This window comes from Dermacentor variabilis, chromosome 2, assembly GCF_050947875.1.
Source record: "Dermacentor variabilis isolate Ectoservices chromosome 2, ASM5094787v1, whole genome shotgun sequence".
Taxonomy (NCBI): domain Eukaryota; kingdom Metazoa; phylum Arthropoda; class Arachnida; order Ixodida; family Ixodidae; genus Dermacentor; species Dermacentor variabilis.
In genome coordinates, this window is record NC_134569.1 from 44139184 (window position 1) to 44154806 (window position 15623).

A 15623-nucleotide genomic window follows, 5' to 3' on the forward strand; every position below is an offset into this window, starting at 1 on the left:
TTGCAGATCTTGTGATTGCACTGCTTCTGCGGCTGATTTTATCAATGGCTTCAGCAGTAGCGAGACGCAGGAGGCTGCCTTTGATACTTTGATACTCAGGGCGACAACAGAAATTGGCCTGGAACTTGAGGATGCACCACTAGTTGGTGCTCCTCCCCCAACTGAAGCCATTCAGCACTAGCTAGCTAACTTTGAGACATATCGAAACTGCAAGAAATATTATGATGGCAAAATGCAGCAGAAAACAAATTTTTACTGCAAGGCTTGCAACATTCTCATATGTTTCTCCTATGCTTTGCAGCATGCCGCCCCAACTACTGAGCTTCCAGTTAAATTTTCGTAGCACAAGTAGTTTTCAAAGAAAAATTCCTTTCTTTGCAGATAATGGCTATTAGATAGTGAAACATTTTGTAGGTTTCAAAAATTGTTTAGCAATATTTTTTTTATATATATATACTGTGATGTTATTGGATGCAGGATCACTCCAGCAAAAGGCAGAAGCACACACACACATCAGACTTGTATTGCCGCACACACCATATATAAACGGCACACACACGCGACAGTTCCCAAAATACCTCAGACGACATGCAGCTATATATACGTACCATTCAATTATAATCGGCCTACAGTTCAGGCGGAAGCGCATGTCGCCGTGTCGGAGACCTCGTGGAACCGATGTCGGCCAACGGGGTGAAACAGCAGTGTCGGCCGGCCGGGTCGGACGACCGGGTCGCGTCCACAGGTGGCGGGGTAGCCCTGTGGCCGCTCACCCGAACGCTCGACCGCCCCGGTTCAGGACCGCCAGCCCTCCAGGGCCAGTTGCCCAGCGGAAGAGCGGGGCGCGGTAACCTCTCAGCTAGCGACAGCGTTGACTCGGGTGTGGCGTAGTGGCGCGGACGGCGATAGCTCCTATGGGCCAGACGCCCAGCGAGCAAGCTCTTTTTCGTCCAACGCCGAACCTCACGCACTGCTCACGCCACGGGGCCACGGGCCACACTCTTGCGCCACGCTTTTTTGAGGCGCCACTGCCGACGCTCCCAAATTGGTGTTTATGATGATGGTCCCCTTCGCCACCGCATGGCGCACTGTCTTCATATGTTTATGCTTCCACTCCCGCGTATCGTATATTATAACATATACAGGCGTATCTTCGATGTAATAGTTCTGCAAAAACCCGGAAGGTGGAGAGAAATAATTAATAAAAGAAAAATGAGACATCCACCCAATAGTACCAATTGCTACAAAGGAAACCCATATGGGCTCCTCGAAAGAAAAGCCTCACAGCTGAAGAAAAATTTGTCCAGCTAGCTGCCTGGTCATGGTGTGTTGCAACACCATGTACCCGAGCACACGAAGGTTGGACCCTCCCACGTGTAGCTGTGTGCGACTTAGCCGTGTCTGGGGAAAGAAGGATCCTGGAGGTTGAGCCGATGCTGGCTGTTCGGACCTTTAAGGCCCCCCAGCGGAGTCGTCACACCTGTTTGGCCTCTGTTTCACATAGACGGCTCCTCCAGACTGACCCACCTGGGGGAAATCGGCAGTTGCCTTTTCCTATCCTCTTCTCCATCTTCGTCTTTTTCTCTCACCTTTCCATCTTTCCTGGCGGCAAGGGTTAACCGTGTGTAATGTATGCATTCTTGGGTATATATGTACATATATAATATTAGGTTATTGCGGCAATGCATGGCTGGCATCTGCAGGTATTATTCCCAACCTAGTAGCGTCCCCTTGTTGGGCTCAGTGGTCGATGGCTACCATCGCTGCCGAATTTTCCATTGTTTACATGGCAACTGCTCCCCCCCCCCCCCTCCCACATCATCCTCAAAAACGAGGGCGCACCGAGGCAACGTTCCAGTTCCTATTGAAACTGAACCATGACACCTTCTCAATGTCCCATGTCCTCCACAGTGAAGGCAACACAACCATTAGAAAACTATCAGCTTTCTTAGTATCAAAATGCCTATCAAACATCATCGGATCAGGCTACAAAGCATCAAAGATGACAAGCGGAGCCCTCCTCCTTAAACTGACAAAGAAAGACCAAGTCAATAAAATTGCTGAACTCTCAAGTATTGGTGACATTAATGTCACAATATCCCCGCATTGCTCACTCAACACAAGCAGAGGAGTAATATCGGAAGAGGATTTCTTGAACCTCAATGACGAAGAGCCCCTTGAGGGATTCCAGGAGCAAAATGTAATCAAGGTACAAAGGATCACACTTCGACGAAACGACCAACAGATCCCCACAAAACATGTAGTACTCACATTTGATTCTAGTACTGCGCCCAGTTCACTCAACGCAGGCTACCTGAAAATCGTTTGACCATACACACCAAACCCGAGGCGCTGCTTCAAGTGCCAGAGGTTTGGACATGCATCACAATCATGCAGAGGAAAGGAAACGTGCGAAGTGTAGTGCCAATGACCATCCACCTGACAAATGCAATGCTCCTGCACAATGTGTCAATTGCAAGGGCGATCATCCAGCTTACTCACGGAGCTGCCCTTGCTGGAAAAGAGAAAAACAAATCATTGCAATAACTGTTAAGAAAAAGATCTAATTCTATGAAGCGAGGAAAAGGCTAGGGCACTTAACTCAAGTAAGCTATGCCAGCGTGACGGGGCAGGGGGCAGCCCCACACCGGTTTCAGGAGTCTACAGGGTCCACATCCGGTACTCCTGTAGAAACTCCAACTGCCCCCTTGGTGGCTGCAGCCAGTGCTGCTCCATCATCATCGAAGACGGGCCGGCAGACTGCAGTGCCACAGGGCCCGAAGTTGAACCGAACCCCACGGCCCGAGACGCACATCTCGGTGCCTGGCTCTCGATCATCCAGCGCCTCAGAAAAGGCGATGGAGGTCAATCCGAAAACACCGGCATCGTTGATGCCAAAAGGTCCGCAGTCCTTGGAGCGCTCCAAGAAGGAGAAACATCTTGTAGCTGCACAGAGAAAGGGACAAGTAACTGTTAGAGACGACAGTTGCGCAAGAGCTTTATTGACGACAACTGGCCGTTACATCACATAATAACTCAAGACCCGCCCCCCTGCTTGGGTAGGCTATATATACTGTACTAGTGGTGCAGGAGTGCCCACAAGCGTGGCCCCCTGCTGGTTACAAGATGTAACACTTCCCTTTATTTGGCTACTGGTACCCATACCTTTCGTGCACTCGCTGGATCCTAGTGGATCGCCGCGCGGGCACTGGTCCGACTGGCTGCTGTGTGTGTGCTTGGCCCTCTGCTAATGGCGCCGTCTGCTGAGTGGACATGACTGCTTCTAATGCCCCTTCCCTCGGCAAAATTTCGGGGAGTACCTCGCTTCGGGTACTTGCGTTCTCCGAAAGCGTTATTTCGGACCAGGGAGCCGTTGGCGATTCCACTTTACGTCTTAAGTGATCGGCATGGCAATACCTAAGAACCCCACCTGTGCGAACCAGGAACGTCAGTTTTGACACCTTCTTGACAATTTTCCCTGGCCACCACTTCACCCTCTCGTTGCGAACAGTATGAACATATACCTCTTCGCCTTGCGTAAAGTCCTGGCTGTTATCCCTTCTTGCATCTGCCGTGAGCTTATTATTTTTTTTTTCACTTCTGTTTTTCCACACTCTAATGCTGCACGGTTTCAGCATGGACAATCTGGTTCGGACCTTTTGTTCGAGAAACAACTTGCAGGGCACTGATTCTGTGAACGAGTGTGGCATCGTCCTGTATGAAAACAAGAAATTATCAATGCGGTGTTGTAATGACCGCGTCCGGCTGGCTCTTTCATCTTCTAGCTGTTATTTCATGATCCCTCACTTCGTGGTGTGCACCAACCTTTCCACTGCACCGTTTGACGGGGGTGATATGGGGGCGTGAAAAGTGACTTTACACCATTTTGTTCCAAGAAGTGTTGAAATTCGCTGGATATAAATTGTGGACCATTGTCGGTCACGACAACACTGGGCAGGCCATACGCTGCAAAGCTGCTCCTTACCGCCTCCACCGTGGCCAAGGCTGATGTGCCGTGCATTACTCTTACCTTGAGCCATATTGAGTATGCGTCTACCATCAGCAGCAATGATCTCCCTTCTGCAAAATCTAAATGAACCCTCTCCCAAGCGTTTGTAGCTATAGGCCATGGTTGCACCGGTACTGATTGCGCTGAATTCCGTACACTTTGACAGACCTCACACACTCATACCATGTCTTCTAGTTCTGCATCTAGATTTGGCCACCAAATGCAACTACGCGCCACCATTTTGATTTTCGTCATTCCTGGGTGGTTGTCTTCTAATAAATACAGAACACTTATCCTAAGAGCTTTCGGGATAACAACCAGACTGTTCCACAACAAACAACCCCGCTTTATCGACAACTCGTGTCGATGATTAAAATATGGGCAGCATTGACCTTCTGTTTCTTGAGGCCAACCGCGCCACGTCATGTCTACTACTGCTCTCAGAACCTCACCCCTGCTTGTTTCTTCAGCCACTTCCTGGGCTGTAAAGAGAACCTCTGATAGAGGCGAAAAGGAATTTTTTGTTCTTTCCCCGTAGTTGTTTCCAACAGAAGCCTCGATAAGCCATCTGCATGGCCCACTTGTTGGCCCTTCTTGTACTTGATGACATACTGATAACAAGCCAAGAAATTTTTTCATCGCTGCACTCTTGCTATCACTACTTGACTGTTGTCTCTTTGCATCAAGCAACTGCATCAGCGGCTGATGATCAGTCACTATTTCGAACTGCCGACTGAACAAGTACTTATGAAACTTTTTTAATGCCAAAAATAATGGCTAGAGCTTTGCGCTCAATTTGTGTCTAGTTTCTTTCGGCCGCTGTAAGCGTGTGTGACGCAAAAGCGATAGGTCTCTCGCTGCAACCTTTGGTGTGCCCGAGCACCGCTCCAAGGCCATATGCTGATGCGTCACATGTCAGGCACAGCGGTTTATTTCCATCTTACAAAGCTAGCACTGAACCCTCGCTCAGGAGCAGCTTGCATTTCTGAAAGCTGGTTTCACATTCTTTTGTCCATTCCTACGGACAATTTTTTCTGAGGAGCTTGTAGAGCGGTTCTAAGGTGGTGGCTGTTTGGGAAAAGAACCTAGCGTAAAAATTCACCAACCCTAGGAAAGCCTTCAATTCGGAGACACGAGTTGGTGTTGGAGCTCTCAATATGGCTTCTACTCTTTCGTAGGATGCATGCAAACCGCATCAATTTACCAAGATAGCGGACGCAGTTTTTAAGAAATTGACATTATCAGTGTTGGCACGTATCCCATGCTTCCGCAGTCTCTGCAGCACCTGTTCGGTGCGTCTCAGGTACTCATGTTCAGTCTTTCCTGCTATGAGAACATCATCAAGATAGCACACTGTGCCCTCCAAGCTGGCCAATACCCGATTCATTACTGACTGGAAAATGGCAGGTGCGCTCGCAGCACCAAACGGTAAACGCGTGAAACTGAAAAGGCCAAGGTATGTGTTTATCGTTAGCAACTCTTGCGAAGGGTCATCCATTCGAAGTTGCAAGTACGCTTTCGATAAATCAAGCACACTGAAACAAGTTCCCCCTGCCAACGACGCGAACACATCTTCTGGCAATGGTAACGGTTAGTAGGCAACCATAACACAGGGGTTTAAAGACACATGGTAGTCACCACAGAGGCTGATGGCTTCTCCATCATTCTTCAGAACTGCTACGGCAGGGGTTGCCCATTGGCTTTCACGCGTAGGGTACAACACACCGGCCGATTACAACTCCTTCAACTCTTTTTCAACTTTGTCTTTCAGGGCTTATGGGACTGGCCTCGCTTTGCAGAATACAGGTTGCGCTCCCTGCTTCAAAACAATGGAGCCCACAAACCTCTTAATGGTACCAATTGGGCCCGTGAACACATCCTTGTACTTGTCTAGCAACCCATCCTGTTTAGCGATGGTGTTCACTCTCTAAACATGTGACCAGTTCAGGTGAATATGCTTCAACCAGTCTCGGCCAAGCAATGCCGGCACCATGCGCTCCTGTTCATTTGCAGCTGTCACGAGCGGCAGTCTAAAAGAATTGCCTTCATGAGTTACATTTACAGTGACTGCCCTTCAAGGGAATGCTTGAGCCATTGTATGTCCATTGTATGTAGCCATTGTATGTCGAAACTGCACAGGCTGATATGGCAGATGTCCAAAATACTTCACAAATTCACTTTCAGGCATAATAGGTACTGCTGAGCCCGTGTCTATTTCCATGGCAATTATTTGCTTGTTTACATTCATATCAACTTTGTACGGCTCCACTCTTTCTCCTAGCGCATACAATTCTAAGCTAGACACGTCCTCTTCTGCAGTGAAATTGTTCTGCCTTCTCTTGCACATAATAGCTAAATGTCCCATCTGGGACTAACTGTAGCACCTTGCCTTTATGTGCCGACAGTCCTGCTGGTGGTAGCGACCCCCGCAACGAAAACACCACGCATCCTGTCCTTGTCAGCGGACCCTTTCCTCGCAGCCGCCATACCTCGTCGCCGACAGTCGCTGGTCGAGCACGTAGTCACTGTGTAGTCACCGCATTGCCACTTGATGTCGTCCTCTTGTTCTCGGATCATGTCTCGTCCCGGTGGCACATCCCTTTGCAGAAGGGTTGAAATCTGGGCCAGTTGGTACATACTTGAACGAAAAAACCAGTCAAAAACACAAAGGACAAGAGGAGAGGTTCACACCCAGTCGTTGTGGTGTGAACCTCTCCTCTTGTCCTTTGTGTTTTTGACTGGTTTTTTCGTTCAGGCACATCCCTTGTGTGGTCGTAGTCGCTACACTGTCGCCTAGTCGATGCGCTGTCGCCTCATTGCCACTTGACATCGTCATCTTGTTCTCGGGTCACGTCTCGTCCCGGTAGCTTCTACCTCGCGTGGTTTTCTGCGGCTTCCATGGACGTGGCGATAACACATGCCTTGTCCCATGTTAGGCCTTCGTCGTCTTCAGCGGCCAAAAGCTTGCATCGAATAGCCTCGTTGCGCACACCCATGACGAGCTGGTCTCTGAGCGCCTCAGTTAAAAATGTTCCAAACGAGTAGTTCGTTGCCAACTGCTTCGATTCCACGATGAAGTCGTCAGCTGCCTCCCGGGGTCCCTGTGTGCGTTTATGGAAGTCGTAACGCTCCGTGACTATCGACTGCTTTGGCGAGTAATGGTTCAGAAGCGCCTGCTTTATCTCTTGATACGTCTTCTCCAGAAACAGCAAGTTCGGCAATGTGGCGTACGCGGTGTCACCCACTATCATGATAAGAACGTCCGTCTTGCTTTGTTCGTCCAGCTTGTTCACTCTCACAAAAGCCTCAAATCGCTTGAAGTAGATAGCCATGTTACCTGCCGTGGTACAGAATTCCGTCAGGCGCCCGACCAACGGTTGGTGGCTAGAAGATGGTGGCAGATCATTGTCCATGATGTCTACTGCTGCTTGCTGCTTGAATCAGGGCCTGCAGTTCATCCCATCCTCGTTGCCATTATTAGAGACGACAGTTGCGCAAAATGTTTATTGACGACGACTGGCCGGTACATCACATAACTCAAGACCCGCCCCCCTGCTTGGGTAGGCTATTTATACTGTGGCACTGGAGTGCTCACAAGCATAGCCCCCTGCTGGTTACAAGATACAACAGTAACCTGAACAGTTCCTGCCCTCAATGCGAGTAATCAACTTTGTAATACATGTCACCTACAACTTGTAAGCTGACACACATAAGCAATTTTTTTTTTCAATTCCAATAAAATAGCTTTCATCATTCATTGGAATTGCAGAGGCCTAATTCACAATCTAGGTGACATCACAGACATTATAAATAAGTTAGCACCAGTAGCATTCTGCCTTCAAGAAACGAAATTTACGCCCCAAAAATACACATTTTCTTACTGGTTTTACTGTCGTACGAAAGGACCACGAGCACTCCAGCCGTCTATCAGGAGGTGTCGCTGTTGTTCAAGGTGGCATCCCCACACAGAACTTTCTACTAAATACTCCGTACGAGACTGTAACTGTCACCGTTTTATCATTTAAGATTGCCACCATCTGTTTATTGTACATTCCTCCCCATACCCATTTTACAACTCGAGACCTGGAAAATTTAATTGACCAGTTGTTAAAGCCTTTTCTTTTAGTGGGAGACTTTAATGCTCATTCTACTCTTTGGGGCAGCGATAAAACTGACTAAAGAGGGCAGCTTATTGAAGATTTCGTTTTTTCTAATAACATTTGTCTTTTAAACTCGAGTACGCCAACCTATTTCTCGCCTTCTTCACGCAATTTTAGTTGCCTAGATTTAGCCTTTTGCACACTGTGTGTTTTTAGTGATTTTAAATGGGAAGTCCTGAACATCTCATATGGCAGCGATAATCTACCTGCTGTCATCAAACTCTCATCATCACTACCCATGACAGATTTTAAACCTCATCGCTGGAATATACATCTTGCTGACTGGCTGCTTTTTGTGAAACATTCAAAACAAGTATTTTCACGTGAACTCGGCATAAATGAAATTAATAAAAGTTCACTGTGGTTTTGATTTCAGTGACAGAAAAGGCAATACCGCAAGCATCTGGCCATGTGTGCAAAAAGATGTATCCCTGGTGGACTCCCGAGTGTACAGAAGCAAAAAAATTTCAAACTAGTGCCCGGGGAATCTTACAAAGACACCCCACCTACACCAACCTCTTATGCTTTAAACAGGCCAAAGCCAAATCATGATCTATCCAAAGGCAGGCAGAAAAATCATCGTGGAAGAAATACATATCTTCAATAAACAGTTCACTCACGTCTAAACGAATGCGAACAGGTTGGAAAGTTTCGGAGAGATTACTCATCTTGCACAATATCATTACTTGCAAGTCCAGGCACAGAAGCAACAATACGAACAGGCAGATTTACTTGGCAAACATTTTTGCGATGTATCTAGTTCAGTGAATTATACAAAGGAATTTTTAAAGTAATAACAGTCTGCTGGCAAACAGAAGCTGCCCACTACTGGTGTGTTAAATGAACCGTAAAATTCCCCCCACACACAACAAGAAATAAACAGTACTTTCTGCAGGGAAAAAGACAGTGCCAGGTCATGACCGTATTCACTACGCCATGCTGGCTTATCTATCTCTGGGAATCTGGTATAATGCCGGAAGAGTGGAAAAAGGCAATAGTAGTTCCATCTCTAAAAGCCGGTAAATCCCCAACATCCACAAGCAGCTACAGACCCATTGCCCTCACAAGCTGTTTGGCAAAATCATATGAAAGCATTATCAATATGACTCTCGTTTATTTTAGAATGGAGAAACATTATAGACCCCCACTTGTGTGGATATAACGAGGGTTGTTCAACTACTACCTTGTCCATCTGGAACATGTAATTCGATATGTATTTTTACACAAACAACACTAACCCTGCCTTGCAGTTTTCTTTGATTAGAAAAAGCTTATGATACCACCTGGACATATGGAATTTTAAGAGACCTGGCTGACCTCGGCATCTGTGGTAAAATGCTGAACTGCCTAGCTTTGTCTAATCAAACATTTCAGGTACGTCTGGGCTCAGTACATTCTCGTACATTTACCCAAGAAAATGGCGTTCCACAAGGCTGTGTTCTCAGCACAACACTGTTTCTGGTAAAAATAAACTGTTAATAAGATTATACAGTCGTCTCTTACATGCTCTGTATGCATAGACGATCTCCAAGTGGCTTGCCCCGCCTCAAGTTTGCCAACCTGTGAAAGGCAGGTTCAAATCGCAGTAAATTAACTTAACTTATGGGCTAACAAAAATGGTTTCCGTTTCTCCACACAAAAAAGAGTTACTGTTTTGTTCTCTTAGAAACAAGGGCTACACAGCAATCCAGTCCTAAAATTGAATGATGCCATACTGCTGGTGAAACAAGACCACAAGTTTTTAGGAGTAACCAGGCTAACTTCCTAGCTCACATAACAGCACTAAAGATTAAAGCAAATAAAGCATTAAATATTGTCCGTTCTATCTTGTAAGCATTGGGGTTCTGACCGAACGTGTCTTTAACGTATCTGCCGATCTCTTGTGCACAGCATTCTAGACGACGGCTGCGTGGTTTATGGCTCAGCCAGGCAGTCTTGCATTCGATGACTTGATCCAGCACATAACCTGGGACTGCGACTGGCAAGTGGTGCCTACCGAACATCACCTGTCCCAAGTTTATGCGTTGAGTGTAGTGTACGTCCCTTACAGCAGCGCAGAGTGTTACTAACTTTTTCCTAAGTGCTCAAAGTTCAGTCCTCACCACAACACATATGCTACAACATCGTCACACACTGCAACTCACGCTTACACTACACAAATAAACCAAACATAATTGGGCTGCTTGTCCTGCGATGTGAGGAATATTGTCGGGATCATGACATCCCTCGTGAAGTCCTCCAGGTTGCCAAAAAATAACCATTGCTCCCGTGGGACGATTTCACACAGTTATGTGACAACATTTGCACATTTAAAGAAAAAGGACACCCCGCACGAACACATTATACAAGAATTCCCTGCTCTTCAGGACAAATATCAAAATAACATGGAATTCTACACTGATGGCTCTAAAACAAAAACATGTAGGTATAGGGGCCGTAACGGAAAATTGGGAAACAAGTATTTGTCTACCAAAACATGCCTCTGTTTTCACTGCTGAAATTTATGCTGTATGGGTTGTAGTTAAAAGATTATCACTGACAAACACAAAAATACAGTCATATACACACATTTCTTAAGTACACTGAAGGCTCTACATCTGAAATCTGAGTGTGAACTTCTACTAGGGGACCTACTAAACATGGTCACACTTAACAAATACGGGAGCTCAATTCGTTTCTGCTGGGTAGCAAGCCATGTTGGGATTAAGAAAGCCTTAACATCAAAGTGGCAACGCAAATAGGACCATTGCACAGGCAAGCTAAAGCTCACTAAACCCGTACTTGGTGAGTGGAAGTCGTGGTTACACGACTTCCACTCGCCAAGTATGCGTGTGGTTCAAAGAACCACACCCGTAAACCTGTACCCGTACCCGGTGTGGTCAAAGAACCACCAGGAGTGGTTCTTTGAAATAGTTTTATGCTCTCTATGCATTGGGCACACCTCACACACAATTATTTACTTACAAAAGAAGACGTACCAACATGCGAGAAATACCAAGAACCACTAGCAGTTATGCATATACCGTATTTACTTTCATAATGATCACACTTGCGTAATGATCGTACGCCTGAATTTTGTCGTCAAAATTCAATTTTTTTAAAAATTTTCCGTGTAATGATTGCACCCCGAACTTGCCGCAGCGATATGTCATGTGCCAAGTCTAGCTAATAATGATTGCGCTTACCATCTGTCGAATGCTATGGAAACGACTCTTCAAGACAAACCAAGCGGTCTGCACAGACCAAACATTCTTAAGCAGATGCACCATTTCATTCCTTGCGTCACGTTCTGCACTTCCATGACCAAAAAATAAAAGGCTGCAACCAAGCTTGCCTTTATTATGTGTAGACATTATATTGGTTGTGGTCAACAACAAAAAATGTGCCTTTCGATTCTTCTCGTCTGCACTCGTGGGCATGCAACAAACCGCGAGCGGCAACGATAGCAGCCACGTTTACACTGATACGTTAGAAGTGTACCCTGTTCATACGCCGACGCTTGTAACACAGCTAAGATATTCACCCACCCTTAGCGGAAACGTGCCATATTAGAATAGTAGTGAAGACAGATGGCGCAGTTTCCGCAGCATGCCGGCCATGTGTTTCTATGTCACTGGCAGTTAAGCGCGCCCATCTGTTTCTGTCCCCTCAAAGTAGACATGGCTATGTTATTGCCGCAAACTTGCCGATATTAACGATAATATTCATTACTGATACGGAAAAAATTGTTTCAATGCACGTAATGTACTCGCGAGAAGAAAAAAAAATCGCATTCGGCTTGCTCCGTTGGCCGCCATTTTGTTTCGGCGCCCCGCACTACATACAGCGGCAGCCACCTATTTGTTGATCTGTTGTCATCCCGCAGCAAATGCGGGATGAAAAAAAAATCATTTCTTTTTTTTTCGGGAAATTTAACCCGCGTAATGATCGCACCCCTGAATTTGCGTCAATTTTTTTGTCAAAAAAGTGCGATCATTATGCGAGTAAATACGGTATTACTTGCATGCACTCATATTGAAGTACAAAGACTAAACCTTTTGCACAACCTATATCAACTACACATACCTTCGCATCTGCTTTAATTTTAGGTGATTTGATAGTCCCATTACCTGACGTGCATAAATTCCTAGACGACACTGGCCTTTACACAAAATATAGATTAACACAGCCCTTCTTCTCTTAAATAGTATCATAAAACACCTCATGTTTGGCGCAGCATAGCCTTAGCCCCTTTTGCGCCACTAAGCCACATTTAAACAACTCCGTAGCAATTGCTACGATCGGGTAGATGTCCTTTTTCCTTTCTTGATTACTTAGTGCAGAACTATTCCATCAAATTCTTGCCTTTGCTTTGAGTTAAGTTTGACTTCGCCCTGCCATCTGCTAGCTGCCTGGTTAGCTAAGATGTTGGAATGGCTGCCCCAGAAAGACGATAGTCCTGGGCTATAGTCCCGGACCGGGACGAAATTTTTTTTTTCAACTGCGAAACTTCTCTAGAGGAACCTGTATGGGTTTTCTTCATAGAAATTGCGAAAATTGGGTGGTTTTCTCATTTTCCCTTTATTAGATGTCTCTTTACAAGTTTTGTTCAGTGTTATTCTACAATCTTGTTTTTGGCAATAATAATAATAAAAAAAAAGTTGTACATCTGAAAGGCGGATTCATTCTGCTTTGCTTTCAGGTATTGCGTAAAATTTAAATGCAATAGTCTGTACTGAAAAAAATAAAAACTTAGCAAAACCTAAAAAGGTTGCCATTTTCGCCTCGCTAGAAAAAGTTTATCTAAATGTCACGCGGTCTTGACTCGTACACATGCATTTTAGGCCGCAATACTCCAGTCTAAAATGGGGCAGCAGGCTCCACGTAGTACGAGAAGCAAACTGGCAGAAGTGCGGAATCTTGAGATGACCAAGTGGCAGCCTTGTCCTACACATCCTCCTTGCCCTACCAAAGGCGCAGAGTATGGCAAATGCATGCCAGGGGGAACGTTCCTGCTCCTTTTCCTCAAATGCGACACAGAGAAACTGAGAACAGTCACTGCGACTGCACTAGAGCTTTAGTGGCTTTGGCTAAAGATGGTGTGCAGTGCCTGCTACCTACGTAAGCCAAAGCATTTGAGATTGTCAGATTGCACACTTCCAACCTGACACAGGAGAATTGCGCTAGACTCGCGCATGTGCCCATCACATTCGCTGCGCCACTGAAGATGCGCGGCTTTTAGTGCAGACGCGCCACGGTAGTCGTGGCATCAGTGTGGGCATGCCAGTTCATGTGCATACTGAGGCCTCTTCAGTTTCAGCAGCTTTGGCAAGTGTGACAAGCGGCATGTTGGTGCTGTTTCAGCTTGTATAGTTCTGTTGAAAAATTTGTAGGGGGTTCATTAAGATATTGTATGGCTTCTCATGCAAGCTTTACCGCAAAAGTCTTCCGCAAGGGATGCTTGTTGCTTACGATGCCTTCAAGGCCTGAAGCATAGACCTTCTCGGCACCATTCATTTGCTGTCATTCATGAAAAGAACATTCGCCGACAAAGATCACTAACTGCTTTGCACATGTAGAGTTTTCTTGAACAGGCCTATTTCAGGAGGAACCATGGGATGATCCGCAGTTATGCAGTGACCTGTACAGACTCATACTGGCAAATTCTTCCGGATTATTCTGGATACTCCCGGATTTTTGTCTATTTCCTCGAGTTATACGGATGGCAGGAAAATCTCCTGGAAATTGTAGTTGTGCCCCGTTTTTATCGGCATCCAGCACTTTGTCTGGCCACTTTGGCAAAAAAATCCAGCCCAATCCAATCCAGTTGCAAGTCCATCGCGCATAGCATTCTTGTAGAAAGTAGTAGGGAAGCCCTACATGCATAATTTTGTTACATTTCGAAGATCGCACTGCCGCTGCTTACGCTGAAGGGCTTGTTGGGTGCCCTATTGACTCTTGTCTCATTCAGCTAGCAAGCGAATGCCGCATTGCGCAACTAGCAACACCCGACTCTCTATCGTTCTCCTTGACATCAGCCACTGCGGTATTGCATAGTTATGATTTTAAGCAAGGAGTGCGAGCACAATAGTATCTTCAAGCATTTTTAAAGCAGTAAGTACACAAACCAAAGTGCAAATTTAGCATTGTGAAAAAGATCAGCACAGTTCCGCCCGGCCATGTGTGATAAAACGCTGGGAAATGTCGAAGAAACGAAATTTTTTACAATCAAACATGGTGAAGAATTTTTGCAAAAGGCAAAAGCAGCAGCAACGAAATGATTGCAAAAGTGAGTCCTTGATGTTCGTGTAGTTATTTGTAAATCTAAGTGAAAGTCTAACCAAGTCGTCTTGTGCAGATGCGATGTCAGTACTCGAAAAGAAACTGTCGTCGGAGGGAGTTGGGGGATGCAGATGCATCGTAGGTGCAGTGTTAGGTCATCTCGATCAAGAACTCGCAGCAGGCGAAGAACCTTGGGAGATGCCGACAATGACACAGGCCCCTGCTTGCATCTTCTTCGCAACAGAATTTAATGCAGCGGCAGTGACTACGCACTTGCAGCAGACTATCTTTCTCATAATATAGAGACAAGAATGGCTGTCACTGAGCTGGGAGTGCGTGGGCGTCTTTTTCTTTACTTCTGTGGTGTTGCGAAAAAGCTTAGACGCTATTGTTACAACTTTAATGGTGCATCTACATTTATACGATTACCGCTTATGTCAGAGTTCTTTGCAGTCAGATTCACTTGGTTGTAACAAGGGTTTACTGTATCAGTAACGGTATACTAAATAATGTTTCTTAAAAAAACTATTATTTTGTGTTTCATGAGGAAGAGGTCTTTTTTTTTTTCCGTATTTTCTGTAATGGTGTGGACACAGTTTCTATCGTATTAAAATATTTGACTTGAAGCGCCCATTTCTGCCTTTAGTTTTCTCAGAACAAATGTACGCTGTTATTCTTATAATTGTTTCATGTTTTTGATTTTTGGCCTTGCATGTCCAGCATGCAGCTTGCTTCAAGTGTGCTGGTGTGTTGTTTTACTTTTGCTCTTGCGACTACAGACCCAGCTCAGTCAGTCCAACCAGGGACGATTCTGTACCAAAACGGTGTTCCTTACATGTACCATAATGGCACTGCGTTCTTTCATCCTGATGCGCTCACATACCAGTATTCGCCCACGGCAGCTACTCAGGTTTGTGAACACTCTTTTTACCCCATCAATGACAGTTTGTGGGTTTTTTTTTTTTATCACTGCAGTTCGCTGCAGTGGCTTAGTGGCTGTGGTGTCGTGCAGCTAAGCATCGGTTCACGGGTTTTATTTCTGGCTACATTTTGATGTGTGCAAAATGCAAGAATGCAAGCAGATTCAACTCCAGTTGACATATACATTGTATGAGGCATGCTTGGTCTGATCCCGGCAGCAGTGGCCACATTTCAATAGGGGCGAAATGCAAGGACGCCCATGTACTGTGCTT

At 45.8% G+C, this 15623-nt stretch overlaps 1 protein-coding gene across 1 annotated transcript in view; it reads left to right on the plus strand.

Moving 5' to 3' along the window:
• The window catches only part of Rpn6 (regulatory particle non-ATPase 6), a 113841-nt gene that overhangs the window by 42278 nt on the left and 55940 nt on the right, over positions 1–15623 (plus strand). Inside the window, exon 7 of the mRNA XM_075680289.1 lies at positions 15210–15340. Within this exon, the coding sequence (XP_075536404.1) occupies positions 15210–15340 (131 nt within the window). The remainder of the gene's footprint in view (positions 1–15209; positions 15341–15623) is intronic.